Genomic DNA, 20,262 nt, shown 5'->3' with positions numbered 1-20,262 from the left:
GTGGACTAATGAGAAAAATGAAAGTTCCTTCTCATCTGGGTGCGAGAACCGCCATGGGTCCACTGTCCCCATCTGTTCCATAAATGTTCCCAGCTCTTTAACCATGCCTGCCATTAACCTGTTCTGGGATTTGATTTGTCCGTCAGTGGGTCCTGTACAGAGTTAAAATCTCCCCCCATGATTAGTCGGTACGTATGTATGTCAGGGATTTCCACCATGGCCTCTTTACAAATTCCGTGTTGTCCCAGTTTGGAGCGTACACGTTTGCGAGAACCACCGGTGCCCCGTTCAGGAACCGCTGACGACGACGTACAATTATCCTTGGTCTGCAACCGTCCTTGTCGCAGTAAACAACATGCTCTTATTTATTAATATGGCCACCCCTCCTCACTCTCATCCCTCAGCAAGAATGGTAGGTCTTCCTTACCCGCAGTCGGTCCTTCTCCCGCAGGTACATCTCTTAGAGGAAGACTATCTCAGCTTTCATACTTTTCAGGTGGGCGAAGACTGGATCTTTTCACTGGGCCGTTAAGTCCCCTGAATTTCCAGGTGACTGTTCTGATGGGGGGGGGGGGGGCTTCTGTCTCCACCTTCCTGCAGGATCAACCATACTTACCAGGTGGATGTGCCCCTGAACTCCGGGGTTTACCTTTGTTAGGGGGCCATCGAAAATGGCCACAGTCACTGTTCTCACCATGAGGCCAGGCCCCTGCACTCCAGGCTTTCCCTTTGTCCAGGACCACCCAACATGGCCGCCAACTGTATGTATGTCATGTGGGTGAGCCCCTGCACTCGGGGTTTCCTTTTGTTTAGGGACCCTCCAAAGGAGCTGCTTGTTCCACGTTTCTGAGAGTGACCTGCTGACGCCAGTCTAGAGCCCTTCTCCCCTTGCCGCTTTGTTCCCCCTGTGGTTTTGTTCCCCCTCATTGCTAGCCCCCCGTATTACCCATCCCATCTGTCTACCCCTCTGCTTCCCCCCCGGCACTGTGGTCCCCCCCACCCCCAACCAGACGCTCTCTCCCCGGTGGGAGATGAAACGCGGCACATCTCTCACTCGTACCACCTGACGCTAGCTTTCCCGCCAGCGTGATGGCCCCCCCTCCCATGGTTGGTATGACCCCCTCGCACGACTGTTCCGTTGGTGTCCCCACTCTCTCCTTCTCATCCTCTCTTGCACGCTGCTACATTTGCTCCCTCTTTTCTGTGAACTGGTTCCCCTGTTCTTAGCGAGGTGATGCAGTGCTCAGCAAAATTGTCCATTAATTTCCTCCGCCTCCTCTGTGCATTCCTCATTGCTGTCTCTCTTTCTGTCTCTCTTTTTTTTATAAACATTTTATTGAGGTATTAATGGTTTTGTAACAGTAATAGAAGAAACAGTGTAAATACAATTATAAACATAGTGCAAAAGCCATCTTCATCTCTCGCAGGTCCCACCTTTTCTAGCCTCCTACTCCACACTAAACTAAACCCCAACCCCCGCCCCTACTGCTGATGGTTAATTTTCCCTAAAGTCGACAAATGGCTGCCACCTCTGGGCGAACCCTAACATTGACCCTCTCAGGGCGAACTTGATTTTCTCCAGACAGAGAAAGCTAGCCATGTCAGTTAGCCAGGTCTCCGACTTCGGGGGCTTTGAGTCCCTCCAAGCTAATAATATCCGTTTCCGGGCTACCAGAGACGCAAAGGCCAGAACGTCTGCCTCTTTCTCCTCCTGGAGTCCTGGATCTTCCGAACCCTGAAAATCGCCACCTCTGGACTCGGCACCACCCTTGATTTCAATGCTTTGGACATGACAACCACAAACCCCTTCAAAAACGTATTGCCCATCCTCTCGATCCCTGCTCTCTGCCATCTCTGGAACCCTCCATCTAACCTCCCCGAGGCAAACCGGTGATTATTGAAAATTGGGGAGCAGACCGATGCTCCCTCTGCTCTCACATGTCTCCTCCATTGCCCCCAGACTCTTGGGGCCGTGACCACCGTGCGGCTGGTGGAGTAGCATGCCAGCGGGAATGGCAGAGGCACCGTTACCAACGCCCCCAAACTAGTGCCCTTATAAGATGCCGCCTCCACACGCTCCCACACAGACACCCCCCCCCCCCCCCCCCCCAGCATCCACTTCCTAATCATGGTTATATTCGCCGCCCAGTAATAATTATTAAAGTTCGGGAATGCCAGCCCGCCTCACCCCCGGCTGTGCCCCAACATCCCCTTTTGAACTCGCGGGGTCTAACCGCCCATACAAAGTCCGAGATCACCTTGTTGATCCGTTTAAAAAAGGACTGAGGAATAAAGATGGGGAGACGCTGAAACACAAACAGGAATCGCACTCCACCCGGTCAAATGACTTCTCTGCGTCCATTGCGACCACTACCTCTACATCCCTACCCTCTGGGGGCATCATGATAACATTCAACAGCCTTCTAACGTTGGCCACCAACTGCCTCCTCTTAACAAATCCTGTCTGGTCCTCCCCAATCACGTCCGGGACGCAGTCCTCAATCCTTGAGGACAAGATCTTAGCCAACAATTTGGCATCTACATTTAGTAGGGAGATCGGCCTGTCGGACCCGCATAACTCCAGTTCTTTATCCCGCTTCAGGATCAATGAGATAGTGGCCTGTGACATCGTCGGGGGAAGCCCCCACTCTCCCTTGCCTCATTAAATGTCCTCATCGACAATGACCCCAGCATCCCAGAGAACGTTTTGTAAAACTCCAAGGGGTACCCATCTGGTCCCGGGGCATTAAACGACTGCATGACCTTCAACCCATCTGCTGTCTCTTCCAATCCGATCGGGGCCCTCAGCCCTTCTACCAAGTCTTCAACCTTCGGAACTTCAACCCCCCGCCTAAGAATTGCCTCATCCCCTCCGGCCCATCTGGGGGTTCCGACTCATACAGCCTGCTATAGAATTCCTCGAACGTTTTATTGACCCAAGCTGAATCTCCGACCATGTTCCCATCTTGTCCCTTACTTTCCCAATCTCCCTGCCCGCCTCCCATTTTCCAAGTTGCTGTGCAAGCATTCTACTGGCCTTCTCCCCATATTCATAGATAGCCCCCTCACCTTTCTCAGCTGCTCTACTGTCTTCCCTGTAGTTAACAAGCCGAACTCCACCTGTAGGCTCCGTCGTTCCCTTAGAAACCCTGCCTTGAGGGTTTCCGCATACCTCCTGTCGACCTGTAGTATTTCCTTTATCAGTTGGTCCATCTCTGCTCCGTCTGCCTTCTCCCTTTGGGTCCGTATCGAGATCAGCTGCCCTCTGACCTGGTCAGTTACTCTAAGGTGCGTCTCCTGCAGCATTGCCACATCCGCCATCAGTCCCCTCAAACGCGCAAACTCTCATGCCCTGTGATCCCATGTGATCAGCCTGGTTGGTGGGCTTCTCCCCACCCCCCGCCGATCAGCCATCACCTTTCTTGGGCCAGTCTCCAGCCCGCGCCTCACGCATCCGCAGGCCCGCCCCCTGGCAGCCTCCGTCCACAAACTCCCTATTGTCCCACAGCAAAAGTCCTTCCCCCTTCAGCAGAACATCCCCCCCCCCCCCAGTAAAAGTACTATACACACAGCACCACCAACAAGCATACCATCTGCTCATGCCCCATTGCGCTTCCATGAGCTAGCCCGCCCAGCTAGCTTGGTGGTCCCCGCCCATGGCGCCAGATATTTTCTCACCTATTATTTCCTCTCCCCCGCTCAGACACACATATGCAAACGTAAACAATCCAAACCCAATTGCCCAAAAGAAAATCAAAGAAAATCAAAAAGAAGATCAAACATCTAACATTCAGACCTCCATCCCCCATCAGTGCAAATGCAAATGTTAACTCAAGCAGCTCGTCCGCAGACCCCAACTCAATACAAAATGCATTACAAGTAACATCCAAAGACAAAAATGTTTCTTTTTTTAAAAATAACTGAAAAGAGGAAAAAAAACACACATGTGCACTGCAGCAAAGTTCAGTCCAAACACTTCAGTCCGCTACCAGCCCTTTCCTTCTCGTGAAGTCCATCGCTTCCTCAGGCGATTCAAAGTAGATCAAAGTAGTAGGGCAGCACGGTAGCATTGTGGATAGCGCAATTGCTTCACAGCTCCAGGGTCCCAGGTTTGATTCCGGCTTGGGTCATTGTCTGTGCGGAGTCTGCACATCCTCCCCGTGTGTGCGTGGGTTTCCTCCGGGTGCTCTGTTTCCTCTCACAGTCCAAAATGTGCAGGTTAGGTGGATTGGCCATGATAAATTGCCCTTAGGGTCCAAAATTGCCCTTAGTGTTGGGTGGGGTTTCTGGGTTATGGGGGATAGGGTGGAGGTGTTGACCTTGGGTAGGGCGCTCTTTCCAAGAGCCGGTGCAGACTCGATGGGCCGAATGGCCTCCTCTGCACTGTAAATTCTATGATAAATGTTGCTCTTCGTGCGTAACCCAAAGACGGGCCGGGTACAGTAGTCCAAACTTTACCTTTTTCTTAAAAAGGGTTGATTTTATCTGGTTGAACCCTGCTCTTCTCCTGGCCACGTCCTCGCTAGTGCTCTGTGCGCCCTGTCTATTTACAAAGGGCGGGAGAACGTTCCCATCTCCATTAGCTTCTAAAATATAGCCGCTATGTATGCCCCTGCATCCACTCCTTCGGATCCCTCCGGGAGACACACAATTCTCAGGTTCTGCTGGCGGAAACTGTTCTCTAGATCTTCCTTCTCCTGGAGCCTTTTCTGTTGGTCTCTCAACATTCCCACCTCCAACTCCACTACAGCTTGGTGCTCCTCCTGCTCAGTCAATGCCTTCTCCACTTTCTGGATAGCCCAATCTTGAGCATCCAGTCTGAGTTCCAGTTGAGCAATTGACTCCTTAATCGAGTCCAAGCAGTCCTGTTTCTGCTTGGCGAAGCCCTCCTGTATAAACTGCATCAACTGCTCTGTCAACCACTGGGTCGTCAAGCCAGAACTCTGGTTCTCCGCCATGCTTTCTCCCGTTGCAGCCTCAGCCCAAGCCTTCTCCGATCGCCTATTTCTTCATTTGCGAGCACTCCTGGCCCGCTTGTCCATGCACTGATGTAGGATTCTTCATCACAGTTGTTCCAACATCAATTTTCCAGTTCAGATCAGACAAAAAAATTGGGGGAAAAGGTCCAAAGTTCCGACCCCAGCGGGAGCCACCAAATGTGCGACCTACACCTTCATAGCCACCAGCGGAAGACTCCAAATCATTCTTACGGAGGAACTCGTCTGCCTCTGCAGGGGCAGTAATGTTCATTGCCCTGATATGTTACGCAGAGCCTGGCTGCGTGCAGCATCTCAAATTTAATTTTGTTTTTGTATCGGGTTGACTTTGCCTGATTAAATTCCGCATTGCGCTTTGCCAGATGTGCCCCAATATGCTTGTAGTCTCTAATTTTATGATCCTCCCAGTTGCACGCCTTAGTCTGTCCAGTGAAGGATCCTTTCTTGGTCCTGGTATTTGTGCATCTTGGCTATTACCGCTCTTGGCTACTCGCCCACCTTGGGTTTTGGTTGGAGTGACCTGTGAGCCCTGTCAATCTCCGGCAGTTTGGGGAGCTCCAGCACAGTTCTCTATGAGTTTGACTCTCTGCTAACCTAAGTGTGGTTACTTTGTCTGACTGAACCAGGCTAGCTCTTAGCCACGTGCTGGAGGTGTGATATTGTAAATACACCCTGACTCACTCTGTAGATGTTCATCAGTGGAAAGAGGCAGTGTGAGTGCCTCGTGCCTTTTAGTGAGATACCGCCCCTGAGTGTCCTGCCTGCTCATTGGTCATGTCCTGTTCTCTGTGTTCATTAGCTGCCTGTCTGTGCCTGTTTATATATCATCATCTGCATGTCTGCATATCATGACAGTGCCAAAGCACAAGGGAGTGGGACACATGGGGGCAGGACAAGGTGGAGGAGACGGGGGAAGGGGACAGGAGGGATACACAGAACAGACAAGGGACAAAAAGAAAGGGAAGGTTGACAGCAAGATAGGCACAGGCTTCGACGGGCAGCAAACAGGCCGAGAAATCAAGATGGCACTGCAAGCAGCCACTTTGGAGGGTCCCTAAACAAAGGGAGACCCCAGAGTACAAGGGCGCACATACGTGGAATATACACAGATGGTGGCCATGATGGGTGCCCCCTGGACAAAGGGAAACCCAGGAGGGCAGGGGCCCGATGTCATGGGAGTGTCCCTTTCAGAAATGTTTTTGTTTTATCAAATGGCTTCAGTGAGGTCATTGTGTGGGTGGAGCTGGGTTGTGGCTCTGGGACTTGGTTTTACTTTCGCTTTGGTTTGGGGCTGGTTTGTGGTTCTGAGTTTTTTGCTTTCATTTTCTCATTTGGCTGCTGTACTCAGAAAGAGAATGGTCTGTCTCTCTATCTTCATTTTAAAAGCTGTTTCCGGATTACTTGATAACTTAAAAGATAACTGTTTTCTGGAAGGAATTCAAACCTGCTGTTTTGGAAAGGATACAGCAGCATCCATACCCGATCTTGAGTGCTGTGTGCTGGGCCACACCTTTGAAAAGTGGTTTCTGGTTTATGGGATCTGGTTATTAAATTGGAACAGTTAAAGGAGGAATTCATTCAGGGTTATACATAGATTACTGTAGCTGAGGGAGATCTTTATGTTTGTAGTTGATAAAAATGCGTTATGTGTGTTTTTACAAAAATGTTAACTAGACTCGTAGAATAAAGCTTGTTTTTTGATTAAAAGCACCTAAGACCTCTGTTGAATAACACCTGAAGGGCAGGCTCTTGTGTTCATCGCAACCAAAATCAATATAGTTGTCGGTCAGGTGAACTCCATGATTTTTTTGGAGTTTTCTAAACTCTGGCCCATAACAGTGACAACAGTGACCGTGGCCATTTTGGACATCCCCCTAACAAAGGGAAACCCTGGAGTGCAGGGGGCGCGTCCAAGGTAAGTGTGGTGAATCACAGTAGCATAATTCACACTGTATTACACATGTTGTACTATGTCTCTGTAAGCTCGGCACACGAGCAGTTGCGCTGCTCTGCCACTAGGGGGAGATGCACTGGGAGTGTACGGGAGTTTGTACTGGGCTCCACCCTTGGCTCCTCCCCCTAACCGGAAGTATAAAGGTTGATGCTGAGAGCCTGCCTGCCAGTTCATCTGGAGTTCATCTTGTCACAGGCAGGCTCTGTTGTAAGACGATTAAAACCACTGTTCACTTCTAACCACGTGTCGCGTGAATTGATGGTCTCATCAGTAAGTATGGTTGATCCCACAAGAACTGGGGGAGGACGGAAAACTCTGACCAGGAAACTCACCTGGAACGTAAGGGGACTTAATGGCCCAGTGAAAAGATCTAGAGTCTTTGCCCATTGAGAAACCTGAAGGCTGACATAAACTACCTGCATGTGACACACCTGAGAGAAAAGGACAGACTGCTGGTAAGAAAGGGCTGGGTGGGACAGACGTACCATGCATGCTATTGGACGAGGGTTAGGGGAGTAGCCATGCTGATCAGCAATAGGACAAGATTTACTGAGACTGGGACGGTTCCGGACCCAGGGGGACGGTACGTCATGATCAGCGGTGTCCTAGACGTGGCACCGGTAGTTCTGGGAAATGTGTACACACCCAACAGGGACAACACAGACTTTATAAAAAAGACCATGGTGAGAATCCCCGACATTGACACACACTAACTGATTACAGAGGCGACTTTAACTGCGTACAGGACCCGCTGACAGACTGATCAAACTCCCGAACGGGGAATAAAGCAGGCATGGCTAAGGAACTGGGAACATTTATGGAACAGATGGGGCCTGTGGTGATTGTAGATCTGTGTAGATGCAATACAACTGAGCAAGCACTAGAGGGAGCACGGGAGAGCTATAAATACAGAGGAACAAGAAGTGAGGGCACACTTCACAGAAGGGAGAACTGGTAGCAAGACACAGGCAGGCAGGCAGCATTGAGGTAGCTGTAAATTGAGCTCTGAAGACAGAACAAACTCACAATAAAGCATCTACTCCAACTTTGAGACTACGAGCTTTATTAAGACACAAGAAACAACACATCATATCGCGCTTCATTTTTTTTTTGGAGTTGACGTGGTGATATTGATATTGCAACACCGTTGTGAATGTTGTCGGTGTTCATGTTATTTTAAGTAACCAATACGTCATCCCGAGGTGTTTGCATGGTCGAACCACTGATGTTGACTGACATGGACTTTTTTCTGTGCTTGTGGTATCGATTTAGTATGTCATCTGCCTTGAAAGCTGGTGTGCTTGCTTGTTCTGGAGCAGATGTGAGTTTGAGATTCGTTGTCATCCCATGGCATGTTTGTAGTCTTGTCATTGTTTTGCAGTGAACAGTGGCATTGTCCTTCATGTGCAGAGTTGTACCATTTTGTACAAGTCGTAGTTTCATTGTTGTTGTTTCTGTCTTTGATGTTTTCGTTGTCGTTCTTGTTGCTGTTTTTGTCGTTTCTGTCTTGGTTTGTGTCGTGCTCCATTTGCGACTCTTCAGATAATGAAGCAGACTGTGTCTAAATGCAGCAAGACCTAGACAATATCCAGGATTGGATTGGCAGGTGGCAAGTTACATTCGAGCCACACAAGTGCTAGGTAATGACCATCTCCTAAGAGAGAGGTTATAACCATCGCCCCCTGACATTGAATGGCATTACCATTGCTGAATCCCCCACAATCAACACCCTGGGGGCTACCACTGATCAGAAACTGAACTGGACTAGCCACATTAATACTGTGGCTACCAGGGCAGGTCAAAGGCTAAGAATCCTATGGCGAGTAACTCATCTCCTGACCCCTCCAAAGTCTATCCACCATCTATAAGTCAGCAGTGCAATGGAATGCTCTCCATTTGCTTGGATGAATGCAGCTCCAACAGGACTCAAGAAGCTTGACACCATCCAGGACAAAGCAACCTCTTTGATTGCTCATCCTTCCACAAACATTCAAACCCCCCACCAACAATGAATAGTGGGAGTCTTGTGTACCATCTACAAGCTGCACTGCAGTAACTTATCAAAGCTCCTTAGATAGCACCTTCCAAACGACAGAGAAGGACAGCAACAGATACCTCGGAACCCCACCAGCTGGAGGTTCCCCTCCAAGTCAGTCACCACCCCGACTTGGAAATATATGACTGTTCCTTCACTGTCGCTGGGTCAAAACCCTGGAACTCACTCCCTAACAGCATAGTGGATGTACCTATACCCGAAGGACTGCATCGGTTCAAGAAGGCAACTCAGCACCACCTTCTGAAGGGCATCTAGGATTGAGCAATAAATGCTGGCAAGGCCAGCGACGCCTACATCCTGTAAATGAATTTAAAAAACATGTGTGTCTCGACTGGACCATTATCCAGTATGGGATCCAGGATCTTTAAGCGAAGCTCAGCAGAGTTTGCATATTTGCAAAACTCAATTTGAGTCACCCTTACCTCCAATTGGTCCTGGCCCCCGAGTCCAGACACTTCGTAACAGTGAACACGCACAAGGGCTATCTGAATACACCTGTCTGCCCTTTGGGATTTCCTCCAAGTGAGCAATATTCCAGGGCATTATGGAAAATACCCTGCCTCACTTGCAGACCTATCTGGACGATGTCTTGATCACAGGCTCATCCGACCAGGAGCACCTGCAAAACCTGGCCAAGGTACTGAGGCGTTTTGTTCATGTACCTTGGCGACTGCATAGACCACTATGGTTAACACCTGATGGAAGAAAAGGTACAGATAATTCAGCAGGCCCCAGCACCAGATGGGCCAATGGAACTGCGATCATTAGTGGGCCTACTAAATTACTCCTCCCAAGTTCCTCCCCAACTTGGCCAACATCGTAGCCCCCCCCTCCACCGTCTGTTAAAGAAGGGGCAACACTGGGAGTGGACTCAAGGACAGCAGTAGCGTTCGCCATGGTAAAGCAACATCTCTCCTCATCAAGACTGCGAACCCACTTCAACCCATCACCACCACTTCTGTTGACCTGTAATGCTTCTCCGTATGGCATCAGGGCTGTGCTGGCCCACACCATGGACGATGGTCTGGATGTCCCTTCCCTTCACCTCACAAACATTGGCCGGCATAGAGAAGCAGATCGAGGAGGGGGATTCTGGCCGTCATGTTTGGGGTCAAGAAATGTCATCAATATGGCTACGGGCATTGCTTCACCATTCTCATGGAGCACAAGCCCCTCCTTGGGTTCTACAAGGAAGATCGAGCGATTTCCCCCCATTGCTTCCACCCCGCATCCAGCGATGGACATTGCTGCTCGCAGCATATGACTATGTTTTGGAACAGAGCTCCAAGACAAAGACTCCCCACACCGACGCGTTGAACCATCTGCCCCTGTCAACCAGGCCACTACACCAGCAGCGGCCAGTGAGATCATTGCCGCCCTCCATTTTATGGACTTGTTACCGATCATGGCATCCCACATCCGCAGGTGAACCCAGACTGACCCTCAGCTAACCCGCGTCTGCCACATGGGGCTCAGCACCAGGCTTTATGTCAGGTGGATATACCTTTAAGAAATGGGTGTTTATCAAATAGCTGCAGTGATGTCAGTGTGTGGGTGGAGCTGGGCTGTCTGTCTGGCTTTTACATTTGTTTTGAGCTGGCAGCTGCAGTGTGTTTAGTTTTGTTTTCAGAATTCGAGAGCTGCATTCAAACCAAGCAAATGTGTACTGATCTCCTCTCTGCAATCTAAAGATCACTTGATGGTTTATAAGTAATACCTGTTTCTAAGACACTGCAAACCTGCTGTGTTTATTTAAAAAGGGTTTAACTTATGGATATTGTAAAGGGTTATCAATAGAGTATGGTATCTTTTCGGGGAGGTTGTCAGGGTTGGTAGTTGATCAACTGTTTACGATGTATTTATGAAATGTTAACTGGATTCATAGAATATACATTGTTTTTGTTTAAAAATACTTTTATTTCTCTGTTGCATCACACCTGCAAAGTGGGCCTTTGTGCTCCCCATAACCAAAATCTATTAAAAGTTGTGGGTCAGGTGAACTCCATGGTATACTTTGGTGTTCAATAAACCTTGGCCCATAATATTTACCAAAGGACCTGAAATCCGACACCACAAAGATGAAGGAGTTCAGCATAGAAGACGGTGTGCTTCTTCGGGGAACCCACGAGGTAGCTCCCAAACATGGACACAGGTCGCTCCTGATGGACCTCCACAAAGGATACCCAGGGAGTGCCCAAGATGAAAATGTTACCTCGCAGCTACGTTTGGTGGCCCAGAGTTGATGCGAACATTGATCGGGTGCCCAGCGCTGTGTCCAGTGTCAGGCACACCAGAAGTTGCCTCCTGCAGCCCCGCTCCACCTGTGGGAATGGCCAGGTCATCTGTGATCTCACCTCCATATAGACTTTGTGGGATCCTTTCAGGGTGCAATATGCCTTGTCCTCTTCAATGCCCACTCCAAGTTGTTAAGTAATGGGTTAAGAGACATTGCAATTAGTTGTCTCATTTATGTTAAGTATCCAATAATTGACAGTAATATGTAAAGGGGCTTCAGGTGGCCTTTGTGTCAGGTGATGTGATGTGATTGTTTTGTGCAGAGTCAGTTGAAGTAAATTAAAGGTGTAAGTGGAAAAGAGCAGTACCTTTGACTCTTGATACAACAGTAGCTAAACGTCTAACAAATGGTAGCAGAGGATCGTTGCTGTACAAATGTGAAGAGTTGAAAGATACAACTTTTCCAGACCAAACCAAGGAGTGAGTGAGAAGAAAAAAAAACAAAGATATATGGCTGAACCTAGGATAAAGATGGCTGGATATGACTATCACCCCTTTTTTTCTGAAAGGGGATCGTACGACCAATGGAGAAGTGCAGTAGTTATGTGGACTAAGGTAACTGCTTTGGGGAAGAGCAAACAAGGTATGGCACTGGCTCTTTCTCTACCTTATGACAGTAAAATCCGAAGCAAAGTGTTTTCTGTGCTGGAATTGGAAGAGTTTGGAAGACTCAGAAGAAGGTATGCGGACTCTATTACGTTATATGGATAAGATTTATAAGAAGGATGACTTGTTAAGTGCGTATGAAGCATGGCCGGATTTTGATAGGTTCCAGTAAATAGAAGATTTCTCCATTGAAGACAATATAATGGAATTTGGCAGACTATATAAAAGGCTGCGGAAACACAACTTGGAATTTCTACAGTCTGTGTTGGCCTTTAAATTACTTGACTGTGCTTGAGTGAGCAACATGGATAGGCTCCTGGTTTTGACAGGAGTTCAGTTTGCGTATAAGGATACCTTATTCAATCAGATGACAGAAGCTTTAAAAAAGTTTCTGGGGAAACATTCAATTCTGATGGCTCTGATGACCCAAATAGGTCAGCCTGCAATAAAGCAGAATATGGAAGATACACTACTAACAGGATGGCGAAATCGTATGGCTACAAACAGGTTCCAAGACTATAGAAGGAGATTGGGACCCGGAAATCATGAAGACAGAAACCCAGTTAGAACCAACAATAGGAAGATGAACCCCAGAAATGCACGGGGCATGATAAATCGATGTTTTTGATGTGATTCTCAATATCATTATGCTTTCAATTGTACAACACATTATAATAGTGTTTGAAGCGACACATGACACAGAAGAGTCAGAAGAGGAAAAAGATATTGACCAGAAAGAAGGCATTGTCATATTAACAAGCAGTTTTACGTCGGTAATGAGGGTGTTGGTTGCAGAATCCTTCAACTGTGCTATTTTGGAAGTGGCTGCATATCTACTGTTGTGGAATTCACTGGTTAAAATGTTACCTGGACTCCTTGAATGCTGAAAATCGTAACAAGGTTAAGGAATTTGAAAGTTCTACAAATTTCAGGTTTGGGGATGATAATACTCTGAAGTCACTGAAAAGAGTGGTGAACCCTTGCAATATTGCCGGAGTGAATCATTTCATTCGCACGGATGGTGTATCAAGTGAGATACCTTTACTTCTGAGCAGATGGTCGATGAAGAAAGCACACATGAAACTGGATATGGAACAGGATAAGGCAACAGTTTTTGGAAAGACGGTGGACTTACAATTTACACAGTCAGGACACTATTGTATTCCATTACTGACAAATAATATTTCAAGTACAGTTGTTAAGGATGTGTTAATGACAGTTTAAAATGGGACTTTAGCTGATAAAAAGCTTGTTGTATTAAAACTGCATTGGCAATTTGTGCATCCGTCTCCTCGGAGGCTGAAAAATTTATTAAAGGATGCAGAGGGAAGGGATGAAGACTATACTCAGCTAATAGAACAGGTTAGTGATTGCTGTGAAGTCTGTAGGAAGTACAGAAGGACACCAGCACGACCGATAGTAACCCTACCTTTGGCCAGGGATTTTAACGACATTGTGGCCATGGACCTTAAGATCTGGGATAAAGCCAATAATATATTTATTTTGCATTTTGTAGATTTAGCAACCAGATTTAGTCAATCAGCGATTATACGAAGTAAAGAAAAGAGAGTAATTCTGGATCAAATCGTGGAAAAATGAATAGGGACCGGAATGGGTCCACCGGCAAAATTCCTTACGGACAATGGGGAAGAATTTGCTAATGGTGAGTTTCAGGATATGCGTGAATATAACAGTTCTCAATACGGCTGCAGAAAGCCCATTTAGTAATGGTGTGTGTGAAAGAAACCATGCGGTAATAGATGACATGCTCTGAAAGATTTTGGCAGATAGACCAAATTGCAAGCTAAATTCAGCTTTAGCATGGGTGGCACATGCAAAGAATTAATTGCAGATGGTTGGGGGGCCATAGTGCCTATCAATTAGTGTTTGATAGAAATCCTACAATTCTGTCCATTTTGGATGACCAGCCTCCAGCTTGGGAAGGGACTACGATTAGCTCTGCCTTTGCTGAGCATTTAAATGCATTACATAGCAGTAGAAAAGCTTTTTGGAAGCAGAAGTCTCTGAAAGAATCCGCAGAGCTTTGAGGCGTAATGTATGGCCAGCAAATACCGTTTTTCAGCAAGGAGACATAGTATACTGTAAGAGAGACAATTTTAATGAATGCAAAGGCCCAGGGAAGATCATAGGCATAGATGGCAAAATAATTATTTCGCAACATGGCAATGAAACTGTTAGGGTACATTCATCAAGGACAATGGGTACAGATTACAAATTTTTTTATTTAGACAGAGCAGACAGACATGACGAGGAACCAGGGTCATCTGGTACGCACATGTTACAGAACTATGAGGACCAGTTAACTGATATAGACATGGTTTCTGTAGAGGAACACAACACGTCTGATGATTTAGAACAGGCCATTTTTCCGAAAGGACAACTGCCAAAATTTGGAGTAGAAGCCCACATGGACGTGAGATTTTGGAGGCTTCCAATAAGTTAGATGAAAAAGTTATCAAAGATGCCTAACAGCAAGAACTGCATAGCTGGAGTGAATTTTGGGTGTACATGGAAGTGCCAGATAGGGGACAAAGAGCTCTATCCTACAGATGGATTTGTACGGAAAAGGTTCTTCTGGATGGAACTTATAAGGCAAAGGCCAGGCTTGTGGTGAGGGGATTTGAAGAAAACTTAGAAGATCAGGATTTAAGGGTAGATTCACCTACGGCAGGAAAGGTTATTTTAAAGATCTTCTTGGCTCTTAGCCACAAAGAGAATGCAAATCTATAGATATAAAAGCTGCCTACCTGCAGGGGCATCAGCTCCAGAGAGACAATTTCTCTATCCTCCTAAAGAGGCAGCTAACACAGAAGGGGTACTCTGGAAGTTGAACAAATGTGTATATGGATTAAATGATGCGTCTAGAGTCTGGTATTTTTCTGTAAGGTCAGTTTTGTTAAAGTTCGACTGTTGCCAGTTGAAAGCAGATCCAGTAATGTTTTACTGGCACCATAAAGGAAATCTTTCTGGCATCTTTATGATGTATGCCGATGATTTTTTGTGGGGTGGGACTAGTGATTTCGAAGCTATTGTAATCTCTGGTTTGAGGAAAGAATTCAGGGTTGGAAGTCAGGCCTCCCGTGCATTTAAATATATTGGACTGGAAATCGGACAGACTAAGTTAGGGGCAACTTTATGTCAACAATTTTATTTGGAAACCATCTGCTCAGTAGCAATTAGCCGTGGCCTGGTTTCACAAAAAGACGCAATGGTTTCAAAGATAGAAAAAGAGCAACTGGGAAGTTTAATTGGGCAACTGAATTGGTTAGGTAGACAGACCAGACCGGACATGAGTTTTGATGTCTTAGGGTTGAGTACAAAAATGAATGATCCCAAAGTGGAAGACATAATAAGAGCAAATAAAGCGTTGGTCAAACTAAAAATGCAGGAGTGTGTTTTAAGCTTCCGGTTTTAGGTGACCTTAGGCACTTGAAACTCATAGTTTATAGTGATGCATCCTATGCAAATTTATGTGATGGAATTTTAAGTGCAGGAGGTTTTATAATTTTCCTTTTGGAGAACAATGGTAAATGTTGCCCTCTTGTGTGGGAAACAAAGAAAATAAGGAGAGTGGTCAAAAGCACTTTGGCTGCTGAGACGTTAAGCCTTGTAAAGGCTGTGGATATGGCCTTCTATATATCTCAAATATTGACAAAAATTTTGAGATTAGGGTATTTGGGTAATATACCTATTGAATGTCACATTGACAATAAATACGTGGGAAAATGTGCACGCTACGAAATGTGTCCACGTAAACAGGTTAAAGATAGACATCGCAAGTTTGAAGCAGCTGTTGGACAGAGGGGAAATAGCAAAAATTAAATGGGTTGTCAATAGCTATCAATTGTCAGACTGTTTTACAAAAAGAGGGGCTAACTCATAGAAACATTTGGATATTGGTAATTCAGGGCGCCTGTTTCTGTGACTGTTTTTTGTTCTTCCAAAAATGAAAAAAAAGGGGGAAATTGCGTGTGTGTTCTTGAGTTTCTTGTAATTTTGTTTTCACCTAATTATTTTTTTCTCCAAGGGGTCCTCAAGATGCAGGCAAATGTGACCTGGGCCACCATGGAGAAACTCTGGCACATTTTCAGCACACATGGCAGACACGAGGTTCTGGTTTTAGATAATGGCACAAGTGTTTACGAGGGCGAAATTTGCGGCTTTTGTGTCCACCAACGGGATCCATCATGTGAGGACCATCCCATACCACCCGACTTCGGGTTGCCCGAGCCCGGCGGGGGGGGGGGCGGGGGTGCAAACTTTTAAACTCAGAATGAAAAAGCAGATATTGGCCCAGGTTTCCTGGGAGAACCCGCTTTGCCAGGTTCTTAGTTTGCTATTGAAAGCTTGCCACGACGGGCATCACAGCGTCTAAGATGTTGATGGGTTGCCACCTCCGCACCCGATTGAGTTTTATCTTTGAACTATTGGTGGAAAGTTCACCATGCTCAGGATGAAACCAAGGTGGATGCAGGCTGCCGCAAAGCCACAGTGCGAGTTCGCCCCAGGAAAGACAGTACACTACGGAATTTTGGTGAAGGAGCCGCTTCAATCCCCGGTGTCGTGTTGATGAAAACGGGCCCAGTTCCCACCAAATAAGGACACAGCGCCACAAGTTGGACCACCCTCCGAAGCTGTGTGCCACATACTCCAGCTGTACCGGCCATTGATTCAGATGTCCCAGCTCCGTCATCTTCGCTGCTGCCCGTCACCAATGTTGTCACTGGCGCCTTGGCTCCTCCGGTTGTTGAGGTTCCAGACGTCATTTTTGAGGACAGATGAAGAACCGCCTAGCTCTGACTTGGATACCGAGATGGACGTTCTGCCACCGCTGGAGGCACCCGTGCCAGCTCTCGTGGCCACACCTCTATGCCCTCGCCGCCCAGACACTTGTCTCGCAAACAATGCTCCCCGGTCAGACATACACCGCTTGATGCCACAAGGTCGGCATCTGAACGGCGAACACTGGTGAAATAGTCAAAAGACTCGGCGCACTAGTCTATGGATGTAGACGTTGCTCCACTTAGCGGGGGGGATGGAGGAGTTTATAACCCCAATCGAGGTCCCGGGATCAGGACTATACAGTTTCCCATAACCTAGCCGGAATATGAACTTCCCCTTTAAGGGGACGGAACTTCCCCTTAACAAGGAGAGTCCCAGCTTGTATAAAGACCCTGGCCTGGGAGCAGGTCAGGGAAGGAGACCCTTAGAGCAGTGGAGGAGTTTTGGATTTGTGGTGAATAAACCTCGTTCGTTAATTTCTACTTATCGTCTATGCATTCTGCTTATCGTGGATTTAACAAGCAACAAAAAGCAGTAAAGAACATAGAACAGTACAGCACAGAACAGGCCCTTCGGCCCTCAATGTTGTGCCGAGCCATGATCACCCTACTCAAACCCACGTATCCACACTATACCCGTAACCCAACAACCCCCCCCCTTAACCTTACTTTTATTAGGACACTACGGGCAATTTAGCATGGCCAATCCACCTAACCCTCACATCTTTGAACTGTGGGAGGAAACCGGAGCACCCGGAGGAAACCCACGCACACAGGGGGAGGACGTGCAGACTCCACACAGACAGTGACCCAGCCAGGAATCGAACCTGGGACCCTGGAGCTGTGAAGCATTTATGCTAACCACCATGCTACCCTGCTGCCCTAAATACATTTTTTTCATATAGGGCAGGTTAAAGATTGTAACATCCACAAAGCAATAAAACATTCTGAAAAAGCTTTTTTTAAATTGGTTTGAAAATACAATTCGACAGTTCTAGAAATATATAATTACTTTCTCATTATCAGTTCTGATGCTTATCAGTATTAATTGTATTGCTATTAAAAACCAAGTAACATCAGATTGAACGTTTTGGAATTTTTAATGGGTTTTTGATGGCGATGTTAGAATGAGAAAGTTGTGTTCTCGCTGATTTCAATGATTGCTGGCTCTGGAATCTTACGATGGAGCATTGAGTGACAGTGACAGACCACAACTTCAGCATTTCCACACTCATCTGCACATGTGCTACACCCTGAAGATTGGTCAGTTTCAAACGGGTGTGGTCGTGAACAGCGATAACAAAAGCACTAATAAAAACATAGCCAACTACAATACATTTGTACTGATGTTCTTTTCAGATTTATGAACTAGCCAACAAACAACTCACCGATTAAACAGATAATTCACTTATAACCATTGAATTCCTGCAGTGCAGAAAGAGGCCATTCTGCCCACACATCTGCATCGACCCTCTGGAAGGCATCCTATCTAGGCCCACTCCTCTGCACTATTTCCATAATCCCACATAACCTACACATCTTTTGACACTAAGGGGCAATTTAGCAATGCCAATCCACCTAACCATTCCTTAATGGTTATGATAAAAAATGCTTATTAAACAAATAGGCTGAATAAATGTGAGTCTGACAATAGTGGATTGATGGCAGTAATTTATTGTCAGCTGCAGCCAAATCAATGGATGGAAGAAAGATGTAAAATTTGGAAATATGTTATGGGTGGAATAAATACTGTCTATCCAAAAGCAGGTCCATAAGTTAGAGCAGAAAGGCAATGCATGAGTATTTCTGACAGAAAACCACGTGTCTTGTTTATATACATACTATATATTATATATATATGTATAAAGTAAATGTGCAAACTGGAAAATATTAGCAAGAATATAGCAGGGTATTAAGCAAACATTAAGAAAAAAAGTTATCTTACCAGGGTCTTGTAGGATACAGTTTTATTTTCTTGAAAACAAATTGAAAATACATAAATAATATTTTCAGCAATACAAGTTGGCACAATTCACTTGAAGAATCATTAGTTAAGCTCAGTGACAGCATTCCTGCTTCTATGTTAGAAGATTATGCTAAAAGCAAATAATCCAGGTTGACACTATTATGACATTGGGTGAGTGCTTTGACAATGTTTTTTCAGATTGAGACGCGATGGTCTCGCAAGACCTAATTTCTCTTCAGAGTAATGTAAAAGCTCCCACAACACAGAAAGGAATTGCCTTGCTGTAACGAGTGGTGGGCGACACGGCAGCATAGTGGTTAGCACTCTCCCTTCACAGCTCCAGGATCCCAGGTTCAATTCCCGGCTTGGGTTACTGTCTGTGTGGGGTCTGCATGTTCTCTCTGTGTCTGCGTGGGTTTCCTCCAGATGCTCCAGTTTCCACCCACAATCCAAAAATGTGCAGATTAGGTGGATTGACCATGCTAAATTGCCCTTAGTGTCCAAAGGCAATCCGTGAGCTGAAAAAAGTGTTGACATACCAGAGCAACAGGATTGTCACTCTGGAGAATGAGGGGAGCTTGAAGGGGAAAGTCGAGTACCAGGAGTACCGACGTCAGAATATCCGGTTCATGAACCTGCCAGAGGGGTTAGAGGGCAGGGACTCGACGGTCTATGTGGCCCAAATGCTGGGCAACCTAGTCAGGTGGGGCAGCTTCCATAATCTGCCGGAGATTTACAGGGCGCATAGATTTCTCCGACCAAAGCCCAAAGCAGGGGAACAACCAAGGGTATCATTATCAGGACTCTGAGAGGATCCTGCTGTGGACTAGGGAGACAAAGACGAGCAGCTGGGAAAGACACAGAATCCGGGTCTACAAAGGACAATGGGGCAGACCTAGCAAAGCACTGGTAGTCCTGGTAAACGTGTACGTGCCCGTAAAGAAGCCCCATTATCGACACACACCGACTGATAATGGGGGAAGGATTTCACAGTGCCCTAGACCCACTGACAGACCGATCAAACCCCAGAACGGGGAAAAAGACAGGCACGGCAAGAGAATTGGGGGCATTCATGGAGCAGGTGGGGCAGTGGACCCATGGCGGTTCCTATACACAGTTGAGAAGGAGTTCTCATTCTTTTCACCGGTGCACATGGTATACATCCGTATCGACTTCTTTGTAGTGGAGAACTCGGTGCTTCCAGACATAGTAAGAGCGGAATATTCCACGATAGCCATCTCTAACCATGCTCCACATTACGTGGATGTGAGGTTGGAGATGGGCCAATGCTCCACATGGAGGTTGGACCAGACCTCTTGGCCGAGAAAGTCTTCTGCCAGAAAACATCACAGGCCATAGACGAGTACATCACTAACAACCAGAATGGCGTAGTCTCACCTTCCATGTTGTGGGAGGCACTGAAGGCATTGATTAGGGAAGAGATTATGGTCTACAAGGCTCGTAGAGAGAAGGAAGAGAGAGCAGTTAGGAGTTAGGCAACAGCTGATTGACTCCATCCTGGAGGTCGACATAAGGTACTCTGAGGCCCTGACCGCAGAGCATCTGGCAGAGAGGAAAAAACTAGA

The 20,262-nt window shown here is 46.7% G+C and overlaps 1 protein-coding gene across 4 annotated transcripts in view; it reads right to left on the bottom strand.

Moving 5' to 3' along the window:
• Nucleotides 1-20,262, bottom strand: part of LOC119967483 (transient receptor potential cation channel subfamily A member 1-like) — a 645,844-nt gene that overhangs the window by 404,184 nt on the left and 221,398 nt on the right. For all 4 annotated transcript variants that reach the window (XM_038800105.1, XM_038800113.1, XM_038800133.1 and 1 more), the window contains exon 9: nucleotides 18,656-18,684. In XM_038800105.1, the coding sequence (XP_038656033.1) occupies nucleotides 18,656-18,684 (29 nt within the window). The remainder of the gene's footprint in view (nucleotides 1-18,655; nucleotides 18,685-20,262) is intronic.

Source organism: Scyliorhinus canicula, chromosome 1, assembly GCF_902713615.1.
Source record: "Scyliorhinus canicula chromosome 1, sScyCan1.1, whole genome shotgun sequence".
NCBI lineage: Eukaryota > Metazoa > Chordata > Chondrichthyes > Carcharhiniformes > Scyliorhinidae > Scyliorhinus > Scyliorhinus canicula.
This window is presented reverse-complemented; position numbering and strand designations above follow the sequence as displayed.